General features: G+C 36.4%; 4 protein-coding genes across 8 annotated transcripts in view; 1 reads left to right on the forward strand and 3 right to left on the reverse strand.

Moving 5' to 3' along the window:
- The window catches only part of Kif19A (Kinesin family member 19A), a 26,340-nt gene extending 19,695 nt beyond the window's left edge, over positions 1-6,645 (reverse strand). The window contains exons 1-4 of one of the 2 annotated variants that reach the window (XM_028305758.1): positions 6,299-6,645; positions 5,336-5,404; positions 3,056-3,166; positions 2,362-2,547 (exon numbers count right to left, since the gene is read on the reverse strand). In XM_028305758.1, coding sequence (XP_028161559.1) covers positions 2,362-2,547; positions 3,056-3,166; positions 5,336-5,404; positions 6,299-6,370 — 438 coding nt within the window. In that variant the 5' untranslated portion in view covers positions 6,371-6,645. The remainder of the gene's footprint in view (positions 1-2,361; positions 2,548-3,055; positions 3,167-5,335; positions 5,405-6,298) is intronic. The other variant, XM_028305757.1, reaches the window with a different exon arrangement.
- On the forward strand, positions 5,476-14,235 carry Dic1 (Dicarboxylate carrier 1). 3 transcript variants are annotated; one of them, XM_028305765.1, is made up of 6 exons: positions 5,476-5,500; positions 11,275-11,450; positions 11,766-11,878; positions 12,425-12,564; positions 13,108-13,315; positions 13,418-14,235. In XM_028305765.1, the coding sequence occupies exons 2-6, from the start codon at positions 11,279-11,281 to the stop codon at positions 13,664-13,666; spliced, it is 882 nt and encodes a 293-aa protein (XP_028161566.1). In that variant the 5' UTR covers positions 5,476-5,500; positions 11,275-11,278; the 3' UTR covers positions 13,667-14,235. The 3 variants fall into 3 exon arrangements, with proteins under 3 accessions (XP_028161566.1, XP_028161565.1, XP_028161564.1); XM_028305764.1 differs by lacking the exon at positions 5,476-5,500 and adding an exon at positions 8,050-8,241; XM_028305763.1 differs by lacking the exon at positions 5,476-5,500 and adding an exon at positions 10,567-10,831.
- Positions 7,195-7,987, reverse strand: LOC114353695 (elongator complex protein 6). Its single transcript, XM_028305766.1, has one exon. It carries the CDS (start codon positions 7,985-7,987, stop codon positions 7,244-7,246), a length of 744 nt encoding a protein of 247 aa, XP_028161567.1. The 3' UTR covers positions 7,195-7,243.
- A 3,818-nt stretch (positions 14,236-18,053) lies between the features above and the next one.
- Positions 18,054-26,638, reverse strand: Dgkepsilon (diacylglycerol kinase epsilon). 2 transcript variants are annotated; one of them, XM_028305759.1, is made up of 12 exons: positions 26,169-26,632; positions 25,818-25,980; positions 25,621-25,736; positions 25,429-25,552; positions 25,083-25,156; positions 24,565-24,699; positions 23,894-24,033; positions 22,813-22,981; positions 21,869-22,037; positions 21,506-21,561; positions 21,329-21,418; positions 18,054-19,912 (listed from the first exon to the last, which is right to left on the reverse strand). In XM_028305759.1, exons 1-12 carry the CDS (start codon positions 26,364-26,366, stop codon positions 19,781-19,783), a joined length of 1,566 nt encoding a protein of 521 aa, XP_028161560.1. In that variant the 5' UTR covers positions 26,367-26,632; the 3' UTR covers positions 18,054-19,780. The 2 variants fall into 2 exon arrangements, with proteins under 2 accessions (XP_028161560.1, XP_028161562.1); XM_028305761.1 differs by lacking the exon at positions 25,621-25,736 and having other exon boundaries at positions 25,921-25,980; positions 26,169-26,638.
- Between the last annotated feature and the right edge of the window lie 234 nt (positions 26,639-26,872).

Genomic DNA, 26,872 nt, shown 5'->3' on the forward strand with positions numbered 1-26,872 from the left:
CAAAAAAAGTATGTTTTCATTTACACAAATGATAACTTTACGTTTTTTATCCATTACACGCAGCATCGTTTGGTTATGTATTGTCTTTTATGGAAATATTACTCAATCAACTTAACATACAACAGTTTATTTTTAGTTTCTATTATACATAAATCTCGTTTTATCATATAAAAAAATTTATGCTTGCATTTTTATTTAATTAAAAAAATAATTTTAAATGTGATACTTTTTATTGTTGAAATCTATTAAGTGGCGATCGTGAACCGAAACGTAACCACAATTGACATTTATCATTGTTGACAGAGAGAGCATCAAATTGACAAATCAACAACTCTTGGAAATGCTACTATGCGATGTCCCCATATTATTCCTCAGAAATAAGCATGTTTATGTAAAGCGATTTCATAGCAGCTATTTTGGTTGTTACTTTGTGCACTATACGATGCACAGTTGGCTGTTCGATGTGGAAGATATCACCTAGTACACGTTCATAACTTCCCGTTGCGTAGAACAGTAGGGTTATAATAAGTATTTGGTCCACTGGTTGTATGGCGTTTGGTGCGGGGTTTCAAAGAGCTTCCAAATTATGAATCCAGACACAACACCGTTTCTTTAGAGATGCGGATCCTCGCTCGGAATTGCATGTCATTATAATAATATTTTTCAATAGCGTTCAGTATTATTGCGTTCCTGCGATTAGATCTAGGTATTTCCTCGAGCCTCGAAAGAAATGATAACGATGACACACATTATTTACCACTATTTAGGTCGATTTAGGTATAAGAATAGGATTTAAGATACCGCGCAAGCACTCTCAAATTTAACAGCTGCTTAAGACGATTTGACAGTTGTTTGAGTAATGCTTAGCGTTGAATGGCGTTTCAGTATGCGAAAATTCATGTAAGTGGCGTCTGAGTGCAACTTAATTTGAGAGGTGCTTAAAAATTGAGAACTGCTCAGATATTGTTTTGAGTATGCGAAATGTAAGTTTAGGAGCTGCTTAACTATTTGAGAAGCCGTCAAATATTTAAATGGCGTTTCAGTATTCGGCCGTTAAAAACTTTATTTAAAAAATATATAGGTTTCTAGGCAACACATTTCCAATTAATATTTCATCGCCTCCCCGACAAGCGCGAAATTACATACTATGTCGGGAAGGAGAAACGGTGTAAGGTCATTTTCTATTTCCACGGAGACGACCTCGGCGGAAGTAGACTTCGGCCAAACAAAGCCGTCCGTAGCCCACTATTCACAGAGCATTCATGCTATTAACCTTTTTGTAAGGTGCTATTGGAAAATGTACGTAGAAAGATACATAATTTTGAAGGACTTCTTTGATTGGATTAATGGAGCAATTTATGTCGTGGAGTTTGCGTTCATATCAAACGATATCATACTGAAATTTTACTGAAAAATTCGCTACATTATGCCAGTGCTCTATTAATGATACGTGTTTTGCAATGCAATAATCATCACAGCAAATACACTTGCGCATGGTACTATTTGCTCATTAAATTACTGTACCTATGCTTTAAGTAAACACGTCGGTTGTATAAATAAAACGTCATTCAAAAACACATCCACTTCTACCATTGGGATATCGTTTCGGTGATGATGTTAAATCTCAATTAGCTAATGAACGAAAAAAAGATTTCAACGGTTCTCTAAAATTCAAATGTAAACACTAAATGCGAAATAACTACATCAAATCCACAGTAATTTTAGACCGTAAAAGTTCACATCAGTAAATACTAGGTATGTTGTATTTAATATTGTGTTAGTAAAACACTAAAAGGTATTATTTTGGCCTGTAAAAAGAGTTTTATTTGAGTAATTCATCATTTTAGTTAGGTATAGTACTGAAAATGACGTAGGTTAATTATAGTCTGTCAAGAGATGTAAAACTGTATAACTAATTGCAGATTACGTAATTTTCTGTTCCGTAACCATAATAGCCGTAGCTATCCGACCAATATCGACAGCACCTGTCTTTAAAGTTGTTATTCTGCGTGACTGTGAAATTGAAAGCGAAACGACTATATCATTGTACCTACTTAAACATGCAAATGCATTCACAATGATGTAACTCACATGTGACAAGCGAATTTAATTGGGTGGTTTACATTACATGACTGCCAACGAACAATGTACTAAAATAATACTTCAGTCCCGAAAACCTAAATTATTTTAGGTAGGTACTAGGTAACTAATTTGTAGGTACAAAATATGGTTATTTTTTAATTGTATGAATTGAATTGTTAAGACCAAATTAGTACCTAGGTTCCTTTATAAAATCTGCGGAGAAATAAGCGCCAACTGCCAATGAATTGGTGGAATCAATGCATTTTTTTCTTTACTTACCTCATAAGCTTTAGGGTTGTCACTTTCAGCTATGCTGGTGAATAGGTGGTTGAGGGCGCGGGACATGAGGCCGGTCATGGTGTGGGTCTTGCCCGCGCCAGTGGCACCGTAGGCGAACACGGCGCCAGCGAACCCTTGCAATGTGCCGCCTACGAGCGAGGCACACACGGCGTCGTAGACCTCCTCCTAAACGAAATTAATGTGAACACATTATTTTATGTTCCGTACTTCTATTATGTTATTCCCGTAAACTTATAAGACTTTTTTGTCACAATTGAGCGGGAGTAGGGCGTATTGATCATAAAGTCATCTGTATGGACATCCTGTAAATCTATCAATTCCTGAAAATTTGCTCAATTCATAAATAACAATAGCAATAGCGAAGTAAATATGACACTCATATCGTTCGTTTCAGTGCCACCTCACTCTACATTGTCCGAGTAATGTGACGAATTTGCGTTATGCCAAGCATTAGGGAAGTAAAGATTTATGAATAGCACTGTGTATGTGCCAAGAAGTGAAGTAAAAACGGGAAGCAAACTCAAACTGAAGATAATTACTGTACTTACACAACATGATCTTATTACGTTTAGATATTTCTTTACATTTGCAGACTTACAAAATATTTAAAAAAAATAAACATTCGATAGAGTGCAAGTCTCTTTAAAATAATAGCTTAGTAGTAGCCACGTACTTGGGTGCTATCCTCGCCGAAGACGCGGTCGTACACGCAGTGCTTTTCGTTCAGCCGGCGCTGGCGCAGCACGTCTCGCCTGCTGTCAGCCTCGTCCTCCAGGACTAACATCTAAAAACCATTTCGTACATTTTACCTGGTTGCTTGCTTTTAATGTGAGTAATTGTATTTTACCCAATTATGAATATTAACGTTATCAGAATTGAGAATTTCTCGCTAACGTCTTCGTAGTGTCGCTAGATCTCCCCCTTAGTCTTACAGAACAACCAGTGACAGGTTGTGCATCAAAAGACATACGCAGCACTTATTTCTAATGGTCTCGGCGAACCTTTCTGCACCAGCAGAGAAACAATCATTCTAATTCAATCCCAAAGTGAAAAAACGAGCGTTGTCCTCGCTTTGACCTTAGGTAAAGTCAGTTTCGGTGCCACTAGTTAACAATCAAAGTCAATGTCCTCATTTTGTACTTAACATAGATATAAAATCACTTACTTGTCCTTCTTGACAGATAATAATTAATGAACATGTAACTAGGCAAAACTACTGTGTTCAGAAAACTCAAACACTTGAGTACCAAGGTACTAAGGCCCTTTATGTAAGTAATTGCTTTTAAATGAAAACATTCATCTTCAAAACGATTGACTTCAGTTTTCTGTCAAGATTCCGTGATTCATATAAATGTGTAAAATGGTGTTAATTAAGTACCTGGTCAAACCGAATATCTACTTCGCTCTTTGAATTAACTAAATTTTAGTAGGTACATTTCCAGTTTTTCACCAAGACGACTTCAAGACCGCTTGGCGCTTTAGATTATTTTCAGTGATGACCGTGTTTGATGCTCTAAGTACCTTTAAAATAAAATCTCTATGACCTTCATAAATCCCCCTCAGATTGCACCGGTGACATTTAACATCCTAACGTGTGAGCATACTATGTTTGCATCTAGCGTATGGCTGTGCTGTGACCTAGCTAGGTTTACAATCTATTAATAACACACTACACTTCCACTACACTGGTCAGTGATCACACATAATTCAACGATCGCAAAAGGATTTGTAATAGTTTAATGCCATGTTACATTATGATCATATGACCTTACTTGGCTGCTGTAACATATGTATAGTACCTGATTTACCTAAGTATAAATAATTATGATCATCATAATACCTACCGTACTAAATTATTTACTTAGTCTTTTTAAATTCTATGAAAAGAGAATTAAATGCATTTTGCCATGTATAGGTACCTACCTAAATACTTAACTCAGGTACCTTCTATGGTGCAATGCAACATCCAGCATAGCAAAATCTATACTATTATCACAGTATACTTAGATACTGTTCGCTTTATTTTATTAACATTATAGGAACAAAATACAAACGTGTCGATCTGTAGGTGATTTTTACTGCGACTTCAGCTTCCTTTCCCCTACATCAGCTTGAATCGTTGCTTATCATTGTCGTTAATCTTAAAAACTCAAAATAGTACGACTACGAGCACAATCCGGATAAACGGAGAATAGGGTTATAAAGCATGTTCAGTAGGTAGGAACATACTTAAGTAATATTATGCTGAATTGTAAACACATAGTAAGTAAGTAAAAAAACTAACGCATCCCTTAGTACTACTTTAGTAGAGTGATGATATTGATGCTATGTCGTCTATTTTGTGAATTTAAGTAATATTGTATTATTCGCTCATTAGAATATTTACCAGCTTTTTTGACTATTCAAGTTGAAATCTTTTTGTAGCGAACAGGAAACAGCATGTCATGTGAACTAATAAGCTACTAATTCCTGCAGTCGGTTATTTTATTACAGTGACCCGATTATTATAAAAGAGACCGGGCACCATTACATATTGTAGGTAATGTAATGTAGGTATTAGGTAAGTCTACTTACTCACTATTTTCATAATGATCATTAAGAAATATTTTCCCATTCCAATAAAACCATTTTCCATTTCCATACAGTGCAGCGTTTCTACTTAGTTGAGAATCCTATCTCAGTTTTCGACTTTAATGATGATCAGTAGATAATCACTAGGTAGGTAGGTACCTACGCCCATGTCCCAGGATGTAAGTTTATTATAAACAAACTTAACTAGTACTTGCTTTACAATTTATGCTTAGGTAGGTAAGTATACCTACGTAATTTGATGTGCTGTATTTTTGGCGATACAATTTCATCAGATCTAGCGACACTTACCTGCCTACCAAAATTCATCAAATCTCCTGTCCTATCTAAGCGAGATATACAAAAGGCGATAAAACTGGATCACCTTATCGCTGACCACGTGCACGATGCGGGGACCTTCATCAGCGCGCAGCGGTCGCACGCGCACCGCCACCTGTGTCAGAGAGTGGGGTCATGTCATATCACACATACGACACGAGTGATCTTCCGTAGCTACAGACAGATTAGCAGAGTTCTAACATTATCAACGGTACGTCATAGTTAGATGTGTTATATCTAAGATTAATTAAAGTGTAATTATTGTCTGAAATTAACTTTTACCGCTATCGTAGTCGCAATCGTAAATGGTAATGGTAGTAACGACCACGATAAGGCAGTAAACCTTGAATCGATCAGAGGGCCTATACTTGCAAAAAATTTGCTGACCACATTATGTCCACAAGTATTAAGTTAATTTAAGACTCATTTTTAACAATCTTTAACCAACCAAAATTCCAATTTTGCTGGCAATGTTAAATTATACCTACTTTAATAAATTAATATTTCCAAAATAACAAGTACCTACCTACCTTATCATCGACCATCGTTAATTAATTAAAACACGTTTTTCTCTAATGAAACGGAAGTGGGTAGGTGCCTGTTTTATTTTTTTATGAAATCTGCTATTGTAGAGCTGACTGAATTTACTTAATTGAAATTAGGTAGGTATACGTCCTACTGGATGACCAAACTGTTAGTGAATTAGGTAAATGAGAATCTTAGGACCTGCTCGAGAGATCTTTACTTCTTGGCATGGTGCCAAAAATTAGATTTGCTTGAAGTTCGTTGATATCGTCGTTTTGGCCTCAAATGAAGATGATGTTCGATAAAAGACATCTAAGTTAGTAAGCTGAATGCTAATCACGTTGATTTACGTACTCTTGAGTATACAGGGTGTTATTCGTATTGTATTATTTGGAATCGGTGCAATTCCTGGTTCTCAATCGGGTGCTTAATTGGTATGTAAGTTACTTAATTAAGAATGCAGAGAGTACAAAAAAAATCTTACCATAAGTTTCTCCTCTGAAACAGTACGCACTCCATGCTGCCTGTCGGGAGTAGTCAGATTGCTCTGAGTCATGGCATCACTAGTTTAGTCCACACTAACTTGATAGCACTTTCACCATGAAACTATCACGAGGATAATACGAAAACTTTATCACTCGGAAATTTTATACTAAAGCGTAAGAGTAATCAATCATTCTAAAAAATGAAGAGGTCAAGTCAGAACTTGACAGAAGTTGTAAGTGCGTTAATTAATTGACCATAATAACGGACTGGTTGAAACGGTCTTCACCTTCGTGTCTTCACGTGGACTGAGCGTTGGTCAAAATACAACCTTCGCTTTGGGCGGTCGCTGGGGCAACAGCTAATCATCACAAATAAAACTTACATGCGCCCCTGTAGCACTCACTACGTTATTAAAGACATAAAAGATGCAATTAATTAGGGATCTCTTATTACTTTTTGTGGCACTGTTTCAAATAATTTAGCCATGATGAAACCCGAATTATGTACCTACTCTTATTTGCGTGAACTGTATTTAACTACATTTCTAAGTCAACAGCACATCAAACTATACATTTTTGTAACAAAATAGCCTGTATTACCATGAGATAAGACAACTAACCTATTATTGCGTCGTCAGAGCGCCAGTTTTAATCGTGTAAAATAGTTTTATTGGTAGGTATGTTACTCTACTCTAAGGAAGGGAGGTAAGGAAGTTTATATTGTAGGTTATTGTAAATTATTACATAATGTAACTATTTTAAAACGAGCTGATTTATAATTATGGTAGTTTAATGTCATAGGTCATCTTTGAAACACAAATCTTGTGGCCCAGCTGTATATTAAGGAGAGTAGGTAAGGAAAAACACATATTTTATATAACTTTAAATTTATTTAACAATATTTATGCAAATTACACTTTGATAAAAACAAAAAACTTCCAAAATCAGACTGTACCTGGAGCAAATAATTTTACTCCTCTATCAAAGAGTTTAAACAAATATTTAACAGATCTTTGCTCTAGTGTAAACATATGTTCATCCTCAAATTTCATTCCTGGGTACCTTATTATTAAATGGCCTGATACATCTGCACTTAGACCTGAAGGTAAATTTTCTATTTCCATTACAGTGTTTGCTTTATGAGATAATAAATTAGCCATTAAATACGTCACATCATCTTCACTTGATATATTACAATGAAATAATACACAAGAGTTTTCTATGGTTCTACTTAGCTTGATAATATTGTTACTAAAACTATTCACATCATTAAGAGAAAAATTAAGATCAAATAAATGTGATATTCCATCAAAAACAATATTAGTTACACTAGAAATTTCTTGCAACTTTTCTATCATCTGTTGCAACTTCATAAAGTGATTTTGTAGTGTATTCTGTTCATTGCTCATTAAGCCTGAGACAACTTCTTCCCCTAAATTGTAAAATAATACAGTGCCAGCGTCTACATATTTTTGTAGATTATAATTCATCTTTAGGCCTACTAGTTGATAGTGTCTTAAGGAATTATGGGTTGATATAATAATTACAACATTTTTATGCTTGATCCAGTGGCCCAAGAAAGAACTTACAATAAAAGAACTGTCACAGTGGTTGATTTCTTTCACCGCAATAATTTTATTAGGCGAATTTGTACCCAATCGAAGACTTGACAATAGATCTGAAGACATTCTGAAACAATATTTGGCACACCTATTAATAAGTCTAATTTTAATATAATAGGTATAGACTGAAACGACCGTTATACGTCACGCTCTCAATATGGACATTAAAAAAATGCGTCGCGTAATTTGCAGATAAACTCGCTGTGCCGTTCAGTCGGTCTTCGACTTCAGAGTTATAAGCATTTCCATGAATATTGCATAAGTGATTAAATGAAGTTCTGTTAAATTAGTTTTAAAAAATCATCCGCGTTTTAACAAAGGTAATAAAGTTTTTTTCTGCCTGTCTAGATTTCATAATAAACGAATCTAAAAAACTGTGTGAACTACTACAACTTTTAAAAATAAGTTACCTGTTTATCGAGAACTTTAGCACGTTCTCCTCTTTTTATAGAAAGATCAAATTAAATCGAACTTGTTTTAATTCTTGTTGTGTTGTATTCCTTTCACAAGATAAATGGAAGAAAATAACTAATTTTTCGAGGTTAAAAATTAACCAACCAAAATAACTTCATGCTGATGATGACGTTCATGACATGTGGATGACATCTGTCAGTCTTGTCATAATATGCATAGACTTGTTAACCTATGGACTGATTGATTATACCTAAAATAACTAAAATATAATCTAGTTGGAATATAAAATGGCTGCCATCCATGTAGTTTTCCAATTTTAGAGTTAACTTTCCAAGTTTGTTGCTATATTTAACAAGAAATAAACAAAAATATTTCGGTGAGCATCGCTGATGACGTCACATGACTAGAGATGGGTAGTGGGTAAAAACTCATTTCACCCGATTGGGTTTAAACTGGGTGATTTGGGTAAAAACCCGGTTTTTACCCATTATCACCCATTCTGGTGGGTGAAAACAAAAATAGCGTTTTTTTAAAGTGAGAAGTGGTATTTGTTGCTAAGGGGGCGTTCTAGTGTTACGTAATGCAATCTGGGGGGAGAGGAGGTCCTGAAAAACGTTACAATGCGTTACAGTGGCGGAAGGGCGGTTCAATTTCAAGTTTTTAAGCAGAAGTACTTTGTAGTTGGTGTTGTTATTTGTAACTTTATACCGTAATGTCATCAAAGAGAGAGTTTGGCATCTTTGGCATCCCCTCCCTCCCCCCCTCCATGTCCTTGCCATGATCACAAATTATTATGTTCCTACTAAATTTCTTCTAAATCGGTTCAACGATTCTTGAAATAACACCATTTTATAAAATAATTGGTCACATCATCATAACGTGATCAATTTTACGATTTGGCCACGATATAAATGCATATTAGTGTTAAATTTGATTTATTACTTATTAATCAATAAACTTAAATGAGAAAAATTCAATAAAAATAAAGAAAAGATACCAATTGAAATAATTATAAAATTATGTGTTTTCACCCGGTGTAAACACCCACGGGTGGAATGAAACGGGTTTTTATTGGGTTTTTACCCTCATGTGGGTTTTTACCCGGGTGGGAACCCATCTCTACACATGACATCATGTCAAGAGTAGAGATGGGTTTCCACCCGGGTAAAAACCAGTTTAAACCCAATCGGGTGAAATGGGTTTTTACCCACTACCCATCTCTAGTCAAGAGTAATGATAATGACTGAGGAAACAATAATCTAAGGCTGAGTTGCACACTTGCACCACCTAACTTTAACGGTAACCATGACGATAACCGGTGTTTTTTGTATGGAGTTTGACAGATTTTTGACGTTTGTCAAAGTTAAAATAAGATGGTGCAACCATGAAGCAATAGATAGCTTCATGGGTGCAACCCAGCTTAAATCTTTTTTCCATGGAAACACCATTGCATCGGTTAGTAAAAAGAAACAAAGATTCTTTTGTCATTAATATTTATCCAATAAAATTGCTTAAGCATTAGATCAGTAGGGCTTGTATTAATCGGCATAACTTAACGTGCTCGGCACGTCGGTACATACATTACGCACACACTTACACTCATTCATTATAAATACACTCAGGCAATCAGCTGACAGGTTGTTGTGTGTGTGTATGTGTGTGTAGTTGTCAGCTGATTGCGGCCATTTTGTTTTCTTAAATCTTGTATGTACTCGGCACAAGTCAGGTAGTTAGTGACGTTTCATGAAAATGTTGCCAGAATGAGTTCTGACCTGCAAACATTATCTATATTTTTTTTCATACGTCACCATGGGTAAGTTAGAAAGAGATAAACAGCTGTTTGTCATTAGTTTGTCGATTTAATATTTATTTATTCAAGCAATTTTTGTATACATCAATATTTTCACTTTCAAGTACCTCCATGGTTTGAGTGTGTCAAAAATCGCATGCCGTACCTACTACCTGAAACTGTACCTATTTTTATTTTCCTCATACAAGTTCCGATAATTGGAGGCGTTTGGCCGAAAATAACGCTAGTAAGAAAAAATATGGCCTTTTAGCGGTAAATGATATCACTGCTAAAAAATGTATGGGAAATTACTAAGGCTGAAATTCATTCATTTTTCATCCCCACCCCACTGTTTTTTTGACTTGACTTGGCTAATTTCCGCGCAGTGTAAATCCGCCATAACAAGCGCTATTTTCGGCCAAACGCACGCAGCCATTAATTAATAATCTGTCAAGACGATGAAAATATTGAAAGACGAAAGTTAAAACAAAAAAAAAGAGAATTGAGACCATGAATGAATGAATTCATTAATAATTCATGAGTACCTATTTTTTATTACTATTCATAGATCTATTGATGAAGAATACGCATACATGACCACTTCGTCGGAAATCGACTCGAATGCATGTGGTTTTATGAATGAGATAGTAAAACTAGTTGGTTGGCGCACAGCCGCGCGGGTGTAGTGAATTTTAGTGGTCGGGCTGGTTGGTATTTATTTAATTGTGATAAAAAATTAAGTGTATGACTTAGCATGGTTTACCTTACATTTAATAATAATTTTATTTTAAGTTCTTTTAAGCCTAATTAATGGAACTTTGTTTATGTTGTTGGATGGTTTATGAATGGATTATGTTGTTTAATTAGACAGGCTTCGATGAAATTCTTACTTTATTATCGTTTATTGACTAATCCACTACCTACCTTATTGGATTTTATTAAACATTTTTCTTTGTTACAAAAATTAAAGCAAATTAATATTTATAGCTAAGATTAGTAAAAAGTGTTGCATTTTACAAGTTAACAAATATGTAGTTTAACTCATGTGATAATAAACCACAAACCATTATGATAATGTAGTGTAGAGTACATGTAGGTAAGTAAGTAGGCACTTATCATTATACCTCTTTAATCACATCCATTGTTTCAGTGTCATGGGTAAGGATAAAGAAGTGAGGATTTCACGATGGTACTTTGGAGGCCTGGCATCAGCTGGGGCTGCATGCATCACCCATCCCTTGGATTTGCTAAAAGTCCAAATGCAAACACAAAAAGGAAAAAATATTTCTATGCTGAAATTGACTGGAATAGTTATCAAAAATCAAGGTGAGACAAATGATTTCAAATAAAAACAAAATAGGATATCATGTACAGATGACAGCATGCCTGTTAACACTATGGCATCATAATTAGGTCTATTTCACTTTGATCACCCAGGTGATCAAAGTGGACTTCAAGTGACAATTTGGTGTCCTTTGATTACCCATGGAAAAGTTGACCTGGGTGATCAAAGTGGAATAGACCCTTATTTGTGTGCAATTTTGCAACAAAAATGTCTGATGTGCTGGTGAATGGACTTAAAAATATAAACTTAAAATCATTATTTCATTGCAATATCTAATTAACTTTAATTATTTGAAGGTGTCATGGGACTTTATAATGGCATATCAGCATCTCTACTGAGGCAGCTAACATATTCAACTGCCAGATTTGGAATATATGAAATGGCTAAACAAAAACTTGCACCAAAAGATGTAAGATTTTTTAAAATTATTAAACCCCTATACACATAAGTGATTTAATACATTCAGTACCAATTTGGTTGGAGATAGCAGAATCATATTTAAAGACTTGACTTACTTGACTTATGTTCCTATGTCCCCTAGATGGGGCAGAGGGCATCCACAACAGTCCTCCATCCATATTTAAAGGCAGTTATGTTATTATCTGGCGTGGTAAATATAATATGAATCATATGAATTCATAATATTGTATATTTACCACACCAGAAAATAAAATATGCCTTTAAATATGATTCTGCTATCTCTAACCAAATCATATTTTATAAGCACACTTCATTTCAATTACTTTTAAAACTCATCCATTAACTCAAATATTCACCACACATATTGTGCACTGTGTGAAACAAATGAAACTTTGAATCTTTGAATAAATGAAGATGTTGATTGATTTTTGTTTTGTGGAACATAGTATTAAACAAGGGCACGGTGTGGTATTGTGGTGATATTCAACTTGGGACTTTAACTTTATTAAATACGAAACTCTGCTAACTATTTCAGGGTACTTCTATGCCATTTTATATGTCAGCGTTCCTAGCGGGATTAGGCGGATTTGCTGGAGGATTTGTGGGAAACCCAGCTGACTTGGTAAATGTGCGAATGCAAAATGATGTCAAGCTACCTCGTGAGCAACGAAGGAAGTAAGTTAAAAATTATTGTAAATATTGTTTAAGCATGAATCATACATTTAAGGCTTCGGCAGACCAAACGCGGGGCAGTAGCAGCGCTGTTGGAATGCGGGCCCGCGCAATTTGTAATACAAGAAACTCTTTGTAGTGTATCACACCAAATTAGAACGCGGGCCCGCGCTCCTACCGCTCCGCGCCGCGCCGCACTGCTACGGGCCCGCGCTGTTGTATTACTATGGCGGCCATATTAACATGACTCACGGGCAGGGCGGTAGCAGTGCAGCGCAATGCGTTGAAAGCGGTTTACGAATATTGTATTTTTTTTTAACCGCCCGCGTTGCAACTGCTTTGAAACTGCCGCTGCCTTCAGTGTGCCTATTGCCGCGCTGCAACTGACCCGCACTGCTTCTGACCCGCGTTTGGTCTGTGGAAGCCTTAAAAGGGAACACTTTTATAGTGACTGCAGAACAACCAGTTTGAAGAATAACTTATTGATATATTCTACTTGTAAAGCGGACATTGTCATAAACCACTTTTTTTTCAATAATTTTTCAGCTATAAAAATGCTGTCCATGGATTATGGCGCGTCGCAGCCGATGAAGGCGTGTTACGGCTCTGGGCAGGCGCGTCCATGACTTGCAGTCGCGCCGTGCTTATGACCATTGGGCAACTATCGTTCTACGACAAAATCAAAGAACTTCTACTTACTACCTCATATTTTAGTGACAATGTGGTGACGCACTTTACATCGAGTTTATTGGCTGTAAGGATCGCCCTTTTAGCAAAAACAAGGCATTTTATTTTCTGTATCAACTGCACTGCTTTAATACCTACCTACACATATCTTTTCTTTTTGCATTTTTAGGGAGCTATCGCGACCACCATGACTCAACCCGTTGATGTGCTGAAGACTAGAGCAATGAATGCTAAGCCAGGTGAGATCAAGAGCATATTTAAGCTGATAAAGAGCACCGCTAAAGAAAGTCCATTAGCATTTTTCAAAGGATACATTCCAGCATTTGCGAGACTCGCGCCTCATACTATTTTAACATTTGTGTTCCTAGAACAACTTAGAATGAATTTTGGTATAGTTAAATTGGAATTAGTTCAATAAATGTTATAATAGTATAATACTGCTTACTAGTTACAACATTTAGTTGCATTTAGGAAAAATATATTATGAAAGATTGTTAGGAAGTTAAGATATTAACTTATCCTTGTTGTTTGTTAACTTTTAGACCAGAATTAACTTTGTAGACAATACAATAACATACTCATTCTAGAAAACTAATTTATTGGAAGAATTTAACTCTGACTAGGTCATCATCATAGGCGTTATTTAATAGTTTTTTTAGATAACTTATTATTATTATACCATTTCAAACATTGATAGTTACTGTTATTTGCAGTAAATAAGTGTAATAGTATTTTGATATTTTTTTTACATCAACAAGTGACTAATATTATTTTATTTACATAAATCTTGACATTTTTAATCTGTTATTACAGTCTTCCAATCCAATGTTCAATAATATACAGCTAAAAATGGTTTATCGAAATAATTTCATAACCATGCTACAATATTGTCCTGGCCGTATTCAGATTTTTTACATAAGATCACAAAATAAAGGTGTCAGTGGAATACTATTACTTATTGTATAAAAGGTTTATTTGATTACCTAAGGGTAAATTAAAATCGTACATTTAGGTACTTTAAAATGCTTTCTATAAAAAAGAAGTAGTTCAATTTCAATAACAAAAAAAAACATCTATCACTCCTTAACATATTTATCTTATTTAAAAGATCCGAATAATTTAACAGACCACTACCACTTTATGCATCCTTTTGTTCTCGTATTCTGTGCCAAAAACATACTACCTACCTATTATATTTTTTAACAATCTCAACCTACAGTATTTAAACAATTTGCAAAAAGGTGATATGTAAAAACAGTTTACATTCCTACATAAGCTACATAATATGTATATTTTTGTATCTGATACGGTTTTAAGAAAGATTCATGTACTAAGTTGATTTATCTTAAACTGGTCAAAATGTTTAATAAAAAAATTTATTGTTATCGGTGTTCAATAAATAAGTGTACTATGGCTAGATCCAGGGCCGCGCCGACCGCCGGCAGCGCCTGTGTGCGGAACCTATAAAGCGCCTCTTTTCTAATGAATCGTCATAAAAAAACGAATTTAAATTATTTTTAACGAATATTTTAATTGTTAATTTTGACTAAAATAAATGTTCTTCAGTTTTACAGTAGGTACTTAGATAATATTATCATAAGTGTATTAAAACTGAAAACCACTTAGAAATTAGGATACTAAATAGGTAAATCCCGTTCGTTCTGCTTGCCAATTACTACGAAAAAGAAAACTCGAACTAAATTTTTACATGCTTAATACAAAGAATTGTATATTTAAATATTAATAACAAAGAAGCTTACTTGTTTCTAATCATAATAATACTAATATGACTATTACGTACCTACCTATGCTATGTAAAAACAGCAAGAGTCTAACTTTTTTTTTATATTAGTGCTACTGAAATGCACTTGCAACTGGTGCTAACAAGAATACTTTAATCATACTTAAATTATAATACAGGGTGTTTGGCGGAAGATTAGACATACTTCGTGGGTGTATAGGTAAGGTCATTTTAAGAATACAAGTTCGCCCATTTTACCCTAAGTGGGCTATTTTTTTAAATTTATATTTTTGTTTTAATTTAATTTTTTCCGAAATTTGACCTAAAAACTGCTTTTTTTTTCTCGCGTGTTTTCGAATATGTCTTAAGTCAAGTAAAATAAATTTCAGATCCAGATAATGATTGGATAGCTAGTTACGAGCCGCCAAAGTTTAACAAAAGTACGAACCATGATAAAAAAAACTACTTGGAATTCTATTTAAAAAAAATTAAAGATGACAGTGAATTGCCAATGATATTAAAAACATCTCTAGCTTCTCTTCTTTCCAATGATATTATGTCACATGTAGCCTAATTAGATGTTGAAATTCGTCAAAAATTCAAAGTTTAGGGAAGAAAATGGAACAGTAATACAAAAGTTATCCATGCAAAGTAAATTTAGAATTTTTTTACTGTTTTTTCTTCATAATGTGGTTATTATTTTTAAATTAATTTTGAAATAAAACACAAAAAAAGTAATGAAAATGAGTATAGCAGAAAATATAACGATGCTGGAAGAAGCTTTGTATGGATAACTTTTGTATTATTGTTCCATAGTAACGGCAAGTTTATTTTTGTTTAAAATAAAGGACAATGACCAAAAATGTATGGAGTGTGGTCCAAATGTCCACCACTAACGAGACCTATGTAGTAAAATAGTCTACTAAATACTGATTCATTATAACCAAACCGCAATCAAAAATATGCTGTCAGTAAAAAGTTATAACTAATTGAAAAGTCATGTTTTTTACCTTTTCATCCGCAAAATGTTCTTGATATCATTCTATCCATCGCACATTTTGGACTAATCTATGCATGTTATGTCATGTCGCTTAGTGTGCCGTGTTAGGTTCTCGCTAAAAGAAAAAAAAAGACATGTCTCCAGGCGGCATGGTTCTGGGTTGTCTCAGTGTTTACTTGGACTTCTTTAAGGTCCCTGTTTACTACGGACATCCATGAAATTCGGGGTCTTCCTCGGCCGCAAGGCTTAGTTTGGATGTCTAGTATGTACCTTTCTTTTCTGGTCATTAAGGTCGGGTGGTTTCCCATTTTTACAACATTTATCTTTACTGCTCCACCCCTACTGGTTGTAGGGTGATGTTATGTAACCTGAAACCATCCTTGATAAATGAGCTATCCATAACAACAATAATTTTTCAAATCGGACGAGTAGTTCCTGAGATTAGCGCGTAAACTACTACAATTTTTCATACAGTCATAAGTTTTTACTGACAGCATATTTTTTTTTCGTCCCATACTGAAAGTTATTCTCTATTTAATGGACTTTAAGCCAATATAGGTCTCATCAGTGGTGGACATTTGGACCACTTTTGGTCATTGTCCTTTGTCGTTCCAAAGTAAAGTTATGCAAATCGCTCTTTTTCGTTAACTTATTTTTGCGAACATAACTATTTACTTACTTCAGTAGTTACTTACTTACTTAGTAGCTCACTGGGTAAAATGGGCGAACTTGTATTCTTATAATGACCTTACCTATATACCCACGAAGTTTGTCTAACCTTCCGCCAAACACCCTGTATACTGTGGTTTTGGCTTGGCTATCTCGTTCGTTAAAATCCCCGTGGCGGGGAATCCCCGGGACCCCATCCCGTTTGTGTCGCAACTCGCACGCATCGCATCGGGTTGCGTTCATAAACTCACTCATAGTCATAAAAAAATTGTATTACAAACTCGGCGCCTCTACGGTTCAAAATATGTAACTAGTACTTTATGGTTCAAAAGAACTGCCGCCGTTTTAACGTTGAGCTCGTAAGTAATCTATACTTATAATAAATCTGTAGAGGTCAATTCTGTACATTAAATATATATTCAAAATAACTACCAGGGGGTGATTAGTGATCGACACTGATGCCAAAAATGCAATCAGTAAAATTTTTGTCTGTCTGTCTGTATGTTCCTTATAGAAACAAAAACTACTCGACGGATTTTAACGAACTTTGGTACAATTATTCTTCATACTCCTGGGCAGGTTATAGTATACTTAGGAATTCCCACGGAAACGGGAATTAGCGGGAAAATCCTTTTGTATAAAAAATCAAAACCGCTTAACCGCTTTTTGGCAAGCAGGTACCTTAGTAAACTTAAAGCTTAGTTACAACAGGATATTGCAAAATTCCCACGGGAGTAGGCGGGAAAAAACATATGTATGAAAAAATCTAAACCGCGTAAGATAGATGAAGGGGGTAAAACGGGATCCACGCGTACGAAGTCGCGGGCGGCCGCTAGTGTAAACTAAACTAAAACCCTAAGCGTAAAATGAAACCATAAACGTGAATCATAATAAACACATAAATATTGAGAGACTTGTTTAATAAGCGTAATATTTGTTTTGTTGCGCTTGCGCATACTGTACCTACTTACTTATCGATATGTACTCCATTTAAAAAAAATAGGTGGCAGTAGCGGCGCGGCGCCCCTATTGTCTTGGCGCCTGTGTGCGCCGCACACATCGCACACAGGGGCGGCGCGGCCCTGGCTAGATCTGTATGTATCTTGTACGCAGCCTTTATAATATGTAGGTACGTGGAGTTTTTAGATACATTTGTGTAAGTGGTATTCGTTGGTAGGAATGTTTATTTACACTTACATCTTAAAACTTCATAATTATTTAGAAAACCTAATCCGCAAGCGATTAGGTTTTCTAAACAAGCGATCAATGTTTTTTGGTTCTATTTTATGAAGGATTAGATAAAATCATTATAAATTCTTGCCTAATTGGACAACTAAATATGTACAAACGTTTGCCCCGATTGTTATAGTTCTAATATTGTTTATTTATTTCAACTCATTTATACATCTACTTATTACTAAGCTTAGAAGTTACACGCGGCGAAATATAATATAATACTGATCTGGTCATTGATTTCGCGAGCTTTTGCTGTGGTTTACGGGTTAATTATTTTAAATTTAAAACAATTTGCAATCTAAACTCAAGTAAAACAATTTAACCATGTGACTTCTAAGCATAGTTGAGTACTAGAGATAGGTTAAAATATAAAAACAAAATTTAAGTCAAAATATATTTTATTTTAAAATAGGTACTTTTATAAACCACACATGATTACAAACACGTTGGCCTAAAAGCATAGTTTATTTACAGTACTATAAATTTAAAATATTTGTAGGTTGTTTGAGATCTTTAATAAGTTTATATGTATTGTTAAAACTATGATACCTAAATGTTGATGATGTGTATGTTTTTTCTATTACTTTGGGTATGAATACAATTATCGAATTATTATTTTTTATCAGTTTATTTCTGTGATTTTAAAATAAGTAAAACGTATTTAGGTATGTACGAATTTTTCAACCACATAGTGGTAAGTGTTACCTGTCACAGTAATTTAAAACATTGTGTAATATAAAAATAACTGTTACATTCGAAGTAATTACAGAATTCCATGTTTTGTTAAAATAATATGGTTATGTAATACATAATATAAATTGTTGAAGAATAATTGCTACTATATTTTCAAACTCCCCTAAGCTGTACGCTAAAACTTGCGCGGTGCCCGCCTATACTTGCGCCGCCATCAGTACACTACTACCGCCCCCACCTCGCTAGTGGAAACCCGTCACACGCGTCTGCTGTGCGTCTGCGCTACACTGCGCCATTATACCTATTATACCTACACTTTTTTCGATCCAGGTACGCATGTGTACGCCCGCGCAAGTTTTAGTGTAGGTCCTTTTTGTAACTATTAGTCATCGGATATTTGGAAGTCTACACTGAATACACGGAATCTGCATTGTGAGTGCCACAAAAAGGTAGGCTATAATATTTAATACCACATCCACATAGAAAAACAGAGTTAATTGGGCCCTAAATCCTACACAGTGGGCAAGAGTGCACAGTAGCGGGACACGAACGCGACGTTAGTTTGGCATACTTTGGCAGCTCAAATTATCAATTTAGCGCGGCATCAAATTATAATAAATGCTACAATATCCTTAACGCTGCATCCATGTCGGCTATGGTGGCTAAAAAAGTTCTCATGTGCGTTTATCTCAGAGAATAGTAAAATTCAAACCCGTAAACATTCGAACATTATGCAATTATAATGTAGTTTTACAATAATGTGACCCTAAAAGGATGATACATGCGATAAAATTTGTAAGTACTTACATAAATAGAATAAATTAATACACATATTATTATGTAATCCATTACCTAACATATTTAAAAAGCCGTTCATCTTCGGTTTTGGTTTAAAAAACACCGATCGTCTTTTCAGAATAGTTTGTGAAATTATTAGCCATTTGACACCACTACATATTCGGTTATCTGACATAAGTAAGAGATTTCGTAGAGACCTATGACGTCACTTTACTTGAATGAAATACTTAATTTTTACATAAAAGTTGTGCCCAACTACGGCCGCCCGTCGCACAGTGAGGGTCATTGTACGAAATCCTATCTTCTCGGCGACAGGACTTTACACATTACTAGTAAGTGGTGTCAATTACCCAACTGTTGAGATTCAAAGTACCCTCGTGCTGCGGGCGCGTCGCTCAGAGCGCGGCGCGGGCGGACGCGGCGCGCAGCACGCGGCACTGGCCGGCGCGCGCCACGCGCACCGTGGCCGGGCCCTGCATCCACGGCTCGCCGTCCACCTGCATCGCGCACGTGCCGTTCAGCTCGATCTGCAATGAGGATGGTTTGTGTATAGCCCGACCAGGAACATAAAAACCCTCGCCATGTTACGGAAAACTAATGGTACTAATTTCTTTTAATGGCAACAGTATAGATGACCCACGCTGAACTGTCCCACCAAACTCAATGGCAGGGGGGCGCTGCCATCGTTCAACTATATGGTTTCCAACATGGCAAAAATCTGAACCAGCGATCCGGTATTGACGGTGGCGCCCCACTGTCAATGTCATCGACAGGACAGTCCAGTATTTTGGAACTATAACTGAAAACTTCATCGACATGTCATCTTGTATGTCAATAAATTGCTGTCAAAGTGTAAAAAAACTTTATTTTAAATGTGTGCAATTGATTTTGTGAATTAAATTGCTAAAAACTTTTTATAGTCGTGAAAGAAAAGTGGTTCACAATGTGTTAAAGTATTTGTCGAAGAGAAATACTAAGGGTTCGAACAATATTTTCATTGAATAATGTTTCCGACAAAGGTTGTCAAATTGACTGACATGTTTAGCGTGTAGTACAGTCCACTATGAAAATTAGCTGTGGTTTGTTTCAACTACCTATTTTAAAGTTTTTCGTCACTTTGTAAGTGTTGAATTTTCTGGAATAATTGGGAAAGAAGTACCGAGTTTGAAGCGTTCATGAGCAGACATTGCAGTTGAATATTCAAGTTCTGAATTCGATTATTGATGAATAATAAAATAAATCCTACTAGCTCGATTGATGGTTTCATTTAATTTATTTAAACCAGTTCACCTATAATATAATATTTTTTCGTTAATTTATGAAAATATCAAATTAACCTGAATCCTGATACATAAGTAAAGTTAGCCTATTAATTTAACACAGGTACGACTGTACTCAGTGTTGCACTATCAAATGCAATTGACGCGCCTCTATGCCAGGGTTTTTATGTTCCTGGTCAGGCTATAAAACAGATACTTAGTTCCGGTCCCTACAACCCGTCGAGTTAACTGCGCGAGCGCACCTCGCTGGAATGCGACTCGTCGCACTCACCCGCACGCCCCGTTCGTACCAAAGCGTCGATGTAACGTCACATCCGCCAGGTGCGCAGTTAACTCGATCAGGTTAAACGAAAGCCGAGATAGAAATGATGTATTTTGAGTAACTTGTCAGATTTCCGAATCGAAGCTGAGTGAAGATAAGTGGGAACAACGAACGGGGATTGGTTAAAACATCTCCTCCCCTTTCCACTTTGGCGAAAAGCAGATTACAGACATAGCTGGCGAATACAATCCAAATACATTTTTATCTATTGTACCAACACCATTTTCATTAAAAGCAAAATCTACTGAAGCGGATAGCGGTAGTGGACGTGCAAGAAGCGAATATTTTGCACCACCACGCTATCTTATGTTAATTACAATCCGAATATTGAACATCTTTACCTTCACTTTCGACCCTTGTGTAAAGCGATATGGTTCCGCCAAACCACACTGGAGTCGCGCAATATGGATAGATGAAGAGATACCCACTACCTGCAAACAAAATATGTACGTAAGTACTTAGTCAGTAGCATCTATCAACATAGTAAAAACGTAATAATTTTATTAATTAGCAAATACCTCAATTTTTCCATCATCAATCCTTTGAGGCTCCACTTCTCCCTCGTTTCCCATACCTGAAAGTAGGTAAATAAGAATAATTTTCTAACTTTCATGAAGTTGCTACACAGTTTCCTTTATGAGTTTGTTGAGAAAGTATTTTATCCAACCGCAGTAAAAAACGGTGAGGCATGTATGCTGCCTGTGTAAGAGTTAGCCTAAGCGCAGCGCAGGATGCAGACCCCCGACTTTTAGTTGGTCGATAGTTGGGCCCGATTCTAATTTGTAGGATACCAAATCGGTGCAATGTGCGCACTTTCATACATGCTGGATTACTGATTAAAAGTTGGTGGTCTGCGCCTAGGCTTAGTGAGAGTTACGAACTCCAGAGGTCGACGCCAGCGCCCCAGGAGGGTATGTTGAGCACGACGAGCGCCTGCAGCGGCGGCAGCGCCAGCTCGGCGCCGTCCACGCGCGCCGCCAGCCGCCGCTCTAACGCGTCGCACGCGCCCGCGTCCCACGCGCGTGTTGCGCCCAGCCACGCGTACGCCACCTGTACAAAATCAAAATCAAAAATATTTATTCAGTTTAGACCACAAGTGGCACTTATGAACGTCAATAGAAAATAATAAAAAAAGAAAAGGTAGCCCTTATGGGGCACTTTACATGTCTCCTTATCTTTTGTGAAGACAAGGCAGTAAAGTATGTTTTTGGTTCGTTACTTTCCTAACTACATACAGGACGCTATGATCACTAAATTGGCTCTGTGTAACAAAATAATGTTCAATCGAATTAATTCGACAATTTCACTAACATTGGGGCATAATTTTTCTTAAGACTTCGCTCTCCGTTTGTTACTCTATTTCAAAAATAGTAAAAATGCCTATTAACTTATGTATGCAAAAAAACTAAAGTAATAAATTAATAATAAAGCACCTCGCAGAGCTGATGCCCGCTGGGGCAAGAAACTTCTCGAGTGGCAACCACAAGCCGGAAGACGTAGTGGGCAGGCCTCCTAGGTGGACCGACGATCTAGTGAGGGCGCGGAAAGTGCCTGGACGCCGGCGGCGCAGGACCGGTCTTTGTGGAAATCCTTGATCCACGCCTTTGTCCCGCAGTGGACGTCATTCGGCTGAAATGAACGAAAGTAAGGCCGCCTTCACATTAGGGCGTCAGAAGCGCGAAAGCAGCGCAGCAGCGGCGTTTTTATAATGTGAAGACAGGCATCCGCTGTCATAATAGTATGAAATTATTCGGTAGCGCGTTTGTCGCGCTGCAAAGTCGCCTAAAAATGTGAAAGCGCTCTAATAAATTAGGCAGCGACGTACATAGTTGAGCATCCGGCTGGCGTACCGGTGCAGGAACTGCGAGCGCGCGCGGTGGAAGTCGAGCGCGACCTGCGCGTCCACGCCGATGCTGGCGTAGTTGTACGCGAACACCACCCGCTCGCGCGCGCGCCCCAGCCGCCCGCGCCGCGGCGTGATCGTCACCTTCCATCTGCCCGCCATTGTTTGTAACAAGGTAACCAAATCCTGAGGGCTTAGTGTGAGTTTACACCAAACGTCCTCACTAGTGAGCGCGTTAAAAAAATATTAGAAAATTTTAGTTCTTGAATGTTTCCGCTAGGGGCGCTGTACAACCCGTCATACATTTAATGTAATTTTTTTCTAGTGAGCGCGTTGTCACATTTGATTTAAACTCACACTAAGTCTTCAGATTCTTCATTAGTCTGCGGGCACGAAACTGGCGACGGGCCGAGCGATAGCGACAGCAGAGCGGCGCGGGCGGGGCGATGCATACAACAACATGACAGTTTATGGTGACGCGCACGAAACGAGCGGCGGCGATCGCTATATTATTACGTCGCCCCGCCCATCGCTCGCCCGTTGCCAGTTTCGTACCCGCAGACTTAGTGTGGAGGCCCTCTTCAGGGCCGTATTATAGTATTTTTGTTATTTTGCACTTAGTAGATATCAGCCGAAAGAAAATTTAAATTATTGATTAAATTAAAGATTGACTGCCCTGTGAAATTTCCTTCAATGAATATGAATATTAATCATCATATTCAGTTATTTTACGACAAATCGAAGTGATAACGCCCAATGGTGTGGCCGAATTGAGATCCGAGGAACGCGGTTTCGAACCCCGCCGCTAGATTATTGTGGTGAAAACCACTGTAACACAAGCATAACTAGGTATTTAGCTTGCTACGAGTACTTAATGGGACTTAAAAAAACGTATGAGCTTTTCGTCTACTAACGATAATGTGTTTTATTTATTAAATTGTATAAATCATTTTTTTTTATTACCTAGTTGCATAACTTGCCATGTTTCAAAGTTTCACACAAAAGGTAAGAATAAAATCTCTAGGATATAAATAATAATTAACTGAAGAAGGAACATACAAACCTGTCTAAAACTTGTTCATTGGCTTGCTTAATACTAGTTATAATGGAATGTGCGTCTAAATGCGAGCCACAGCCCGGCCCCCAGCCCAGCACTCGCGACAAGTCGTTACCGGTCCCCATCGGCAGAATGCCCACAGCCGCCTGCAAAAAAATATTTCATACCGTCAAATATCTATTATTTTCATTTCTCATGAAAAAGTAAAAGCAAGCTCAAGGTAAAGCATTCAAATTCAAAGCACTTAGATACAAGTCGAAACTACGAGATAATATTATGGAACTACAACACTGAATACATTCTGCGGTCTGCAGTCAGGTCAAAGTGAATGCAGCCCGCATCCAGTCGGTTTGCGTTCTTTGCTCGTGCCAGGCTGCAGCTGCCAGGACGGTCAGATCACATCAATGCAAAATTTAATACTAACGCCCGTATTCATAAACGATACTTCCTTATGTGACGCAACAAATCGAACGCACAGCGTCGAACAGAGCTGTGATTGGTTCACGTGTCACCCTGTGCGTCCACGCGCACTGTGAGACCTCATAGTGATGTTTGTGAATACGGGCGTTAGAGACCGACCCGACAGTGTAGTTCATACATGTTGCGGGCTGCGTTCACTTTGTGTCCAGTGTGGCAAATCCTTTTAAGCCATAATGATGGCAATGATAAGTACTTACTCCCATATGTCCCGCGGCGAGGAGACTGTTGAGGATCCAGGCGACGGTGCCGTCCCCCCCGGCGGCCAGGATGCGGCAGCGCGGCGGCAGCCATCGCACCACGCTCTCTGGGCTCGTGGTGCTAATATCCACCACCTATCAACAACATAAACAATACACCAAATAACTTAATCGTTTAATTTAGTAATCAACACTTGAAATGGACATTTGTAACGAACAATCGATGTTCAAAGTGCGGGTAAGGCTGCCGCTGGAAGATGAGATGAAAACGACACAACAGAGTAGAAAAATCAAGAAGCGATAGCGATGTTCAACACATGTGACATGTGAAGAAAATAAACATTCGAATTTTAATGTAGATTCTCCACCTTATTTCCTTGATGCTGCTTTACTGTTCTGCTCTGCACTACGTCGCAACGCTTACGCTATACGCAACCTGGTTTAAAGACAATTTCATAAAGAAATACAGTAAAAATATTGTTTACATTGGTTTCAATCAAATTAAACTTATTAGGTACCTGAATTGGATTGAGCAATCCTCTAAAGAGTGACAGGACTTCATCACTTCTGTTGCTACCGGACTTCCGGTTTGCTAAAAAACAAAAACATCATATTATTATACAGAACACATAAATGATTAACAGAAAAAAAATTTGTTATCAGCACATTCTTAAAGTTTTTTGGCTGGCAGAGGTGGAACAAATAATAACCTTATTACTAAGTTACCAAACAGACTGAATACCTTATTAAACTTATCATAAAAGCTATAATTGGACAACTTATAAACAATACATACTTGTAATTTATAACAATATTAATAATAGGAAAATATTTTTATAAATGATTGTATTAATTTTAACGCACCAAATATAATTAGAGGTTCCCAATTGTCATCTAATAGAGGCTTAATACTTGTAATTGCTCCTTTTTCTACTTGGACACATGTAGGTGGTATAATTATGTCTCTATATCTGTGAAAGTTACATTCCTGTAACATAAAAACATAATTAAATGTCTTGCTGTTAATAGCAACCAGCAAATAAAATATAAAATTACCTCAGTTTCACTAAGTGCATTAAGATAAGATAATTTTATTTTCTGACACCAGCAGCAAAAAAATTTCTTGGGACCATTTTCACTATTATCTGCATTTTGTGTTCGGAAGGAGCCAACTGTAATTAATAAATAAATTGCTGTTGACAATAATCATAAAATTAATTTACTGTCAATAAGAACTCTACAAGAAAACTGACCATCAACCCAATGATGATAAAATGCTTTGTCACTGGGCCAAGTAATTGCTTTGCATCTGAACCTCTTATCAACTGCACGGCAGCAACTTTTACAAGCACTTACACCACAACATTCACAAAAGAGACCATCTTGATGTAGCATCAGTTTACCACAGGTGGTGCACTGAAATTAATAAAAAATACAATTTCAGTAACTTGTTAGCTTATTATTTTAAATTAATAATAATTTTATTAGATATAAAATAATACTAATTTTAGTACTTTTTATTTTTCTTTTGTAAAGTTCATATACGTAACGAAAATGCTTAGTTAAGCATGTAACATTGAGCATAAAAAATATTTGGTACTTACGTAAATATTGTAAGGTATCGATTTATTACATAGAATACTCCTCCAAGTATGACCCCTACTTTTATAATTTATTTGAATGTAATTATTATTATTGAAAAGTACATAAAATATTTTGTAAACTAAATAACTCAAGAACAAGCCACCTATCAAAAAATAACAATTAAAGAAAACATCATTTAGGTTCACTATGTTTTCCATGATGATGTGGGTTATGATGAGCCCTCAAAGGTTTACAAACAAAAATTTAATTATTGGATACATTTTGGATATCGTAACACATTTAAAAAAAGGCTGGCTCAATCTTAAATTTTAGAAAGATTTCAGATTAATTCAGTTCAAATAATTTCAAATTTTCGTTTTTATCGAAACGTCAGTCAGGCAATCGTCAAATCAATCAACTTCAAGGAGTTTTGACACTTGTAGCTTTTTTTTTTCATAGAAGTTGACACTTTCTAGTATATATCTCATGGACTTGGCGTAACTTTAAAATAAACGCACGCACGCATTATAAATACACAATTTAAGAAAACAACATGGCCGCATTATTAAATTATTATAATAATTATATCCTAAACTTAAGTCTGTAAATAGCTTTGTATTTTTATATATATACCATTAACTTTATGATATATATAGCCTGACCAGGAACATAAAAACCCTGGCATAGAGGCGCTTCAATTGCATTTGATAGTGCAACACTGAGT

Source organism: Ostrinia furnacalis, unplaced genomic scaffold (genome assembly GCF_004193835.3).
Source record: "Ostrinia furnacalis isolate ACB-3 unplaced genomic scaffold, ASM419383v2 OfSCF1783, whole genome shotgun sequence".
Taxonomy (NCBI): domain Eukaryota; kingdom Metazoa; phylum Arthropoda; class Insecta; order Lepidoptera; family Crambidae; genus Ostrinia; species Ostrinia furnacalis.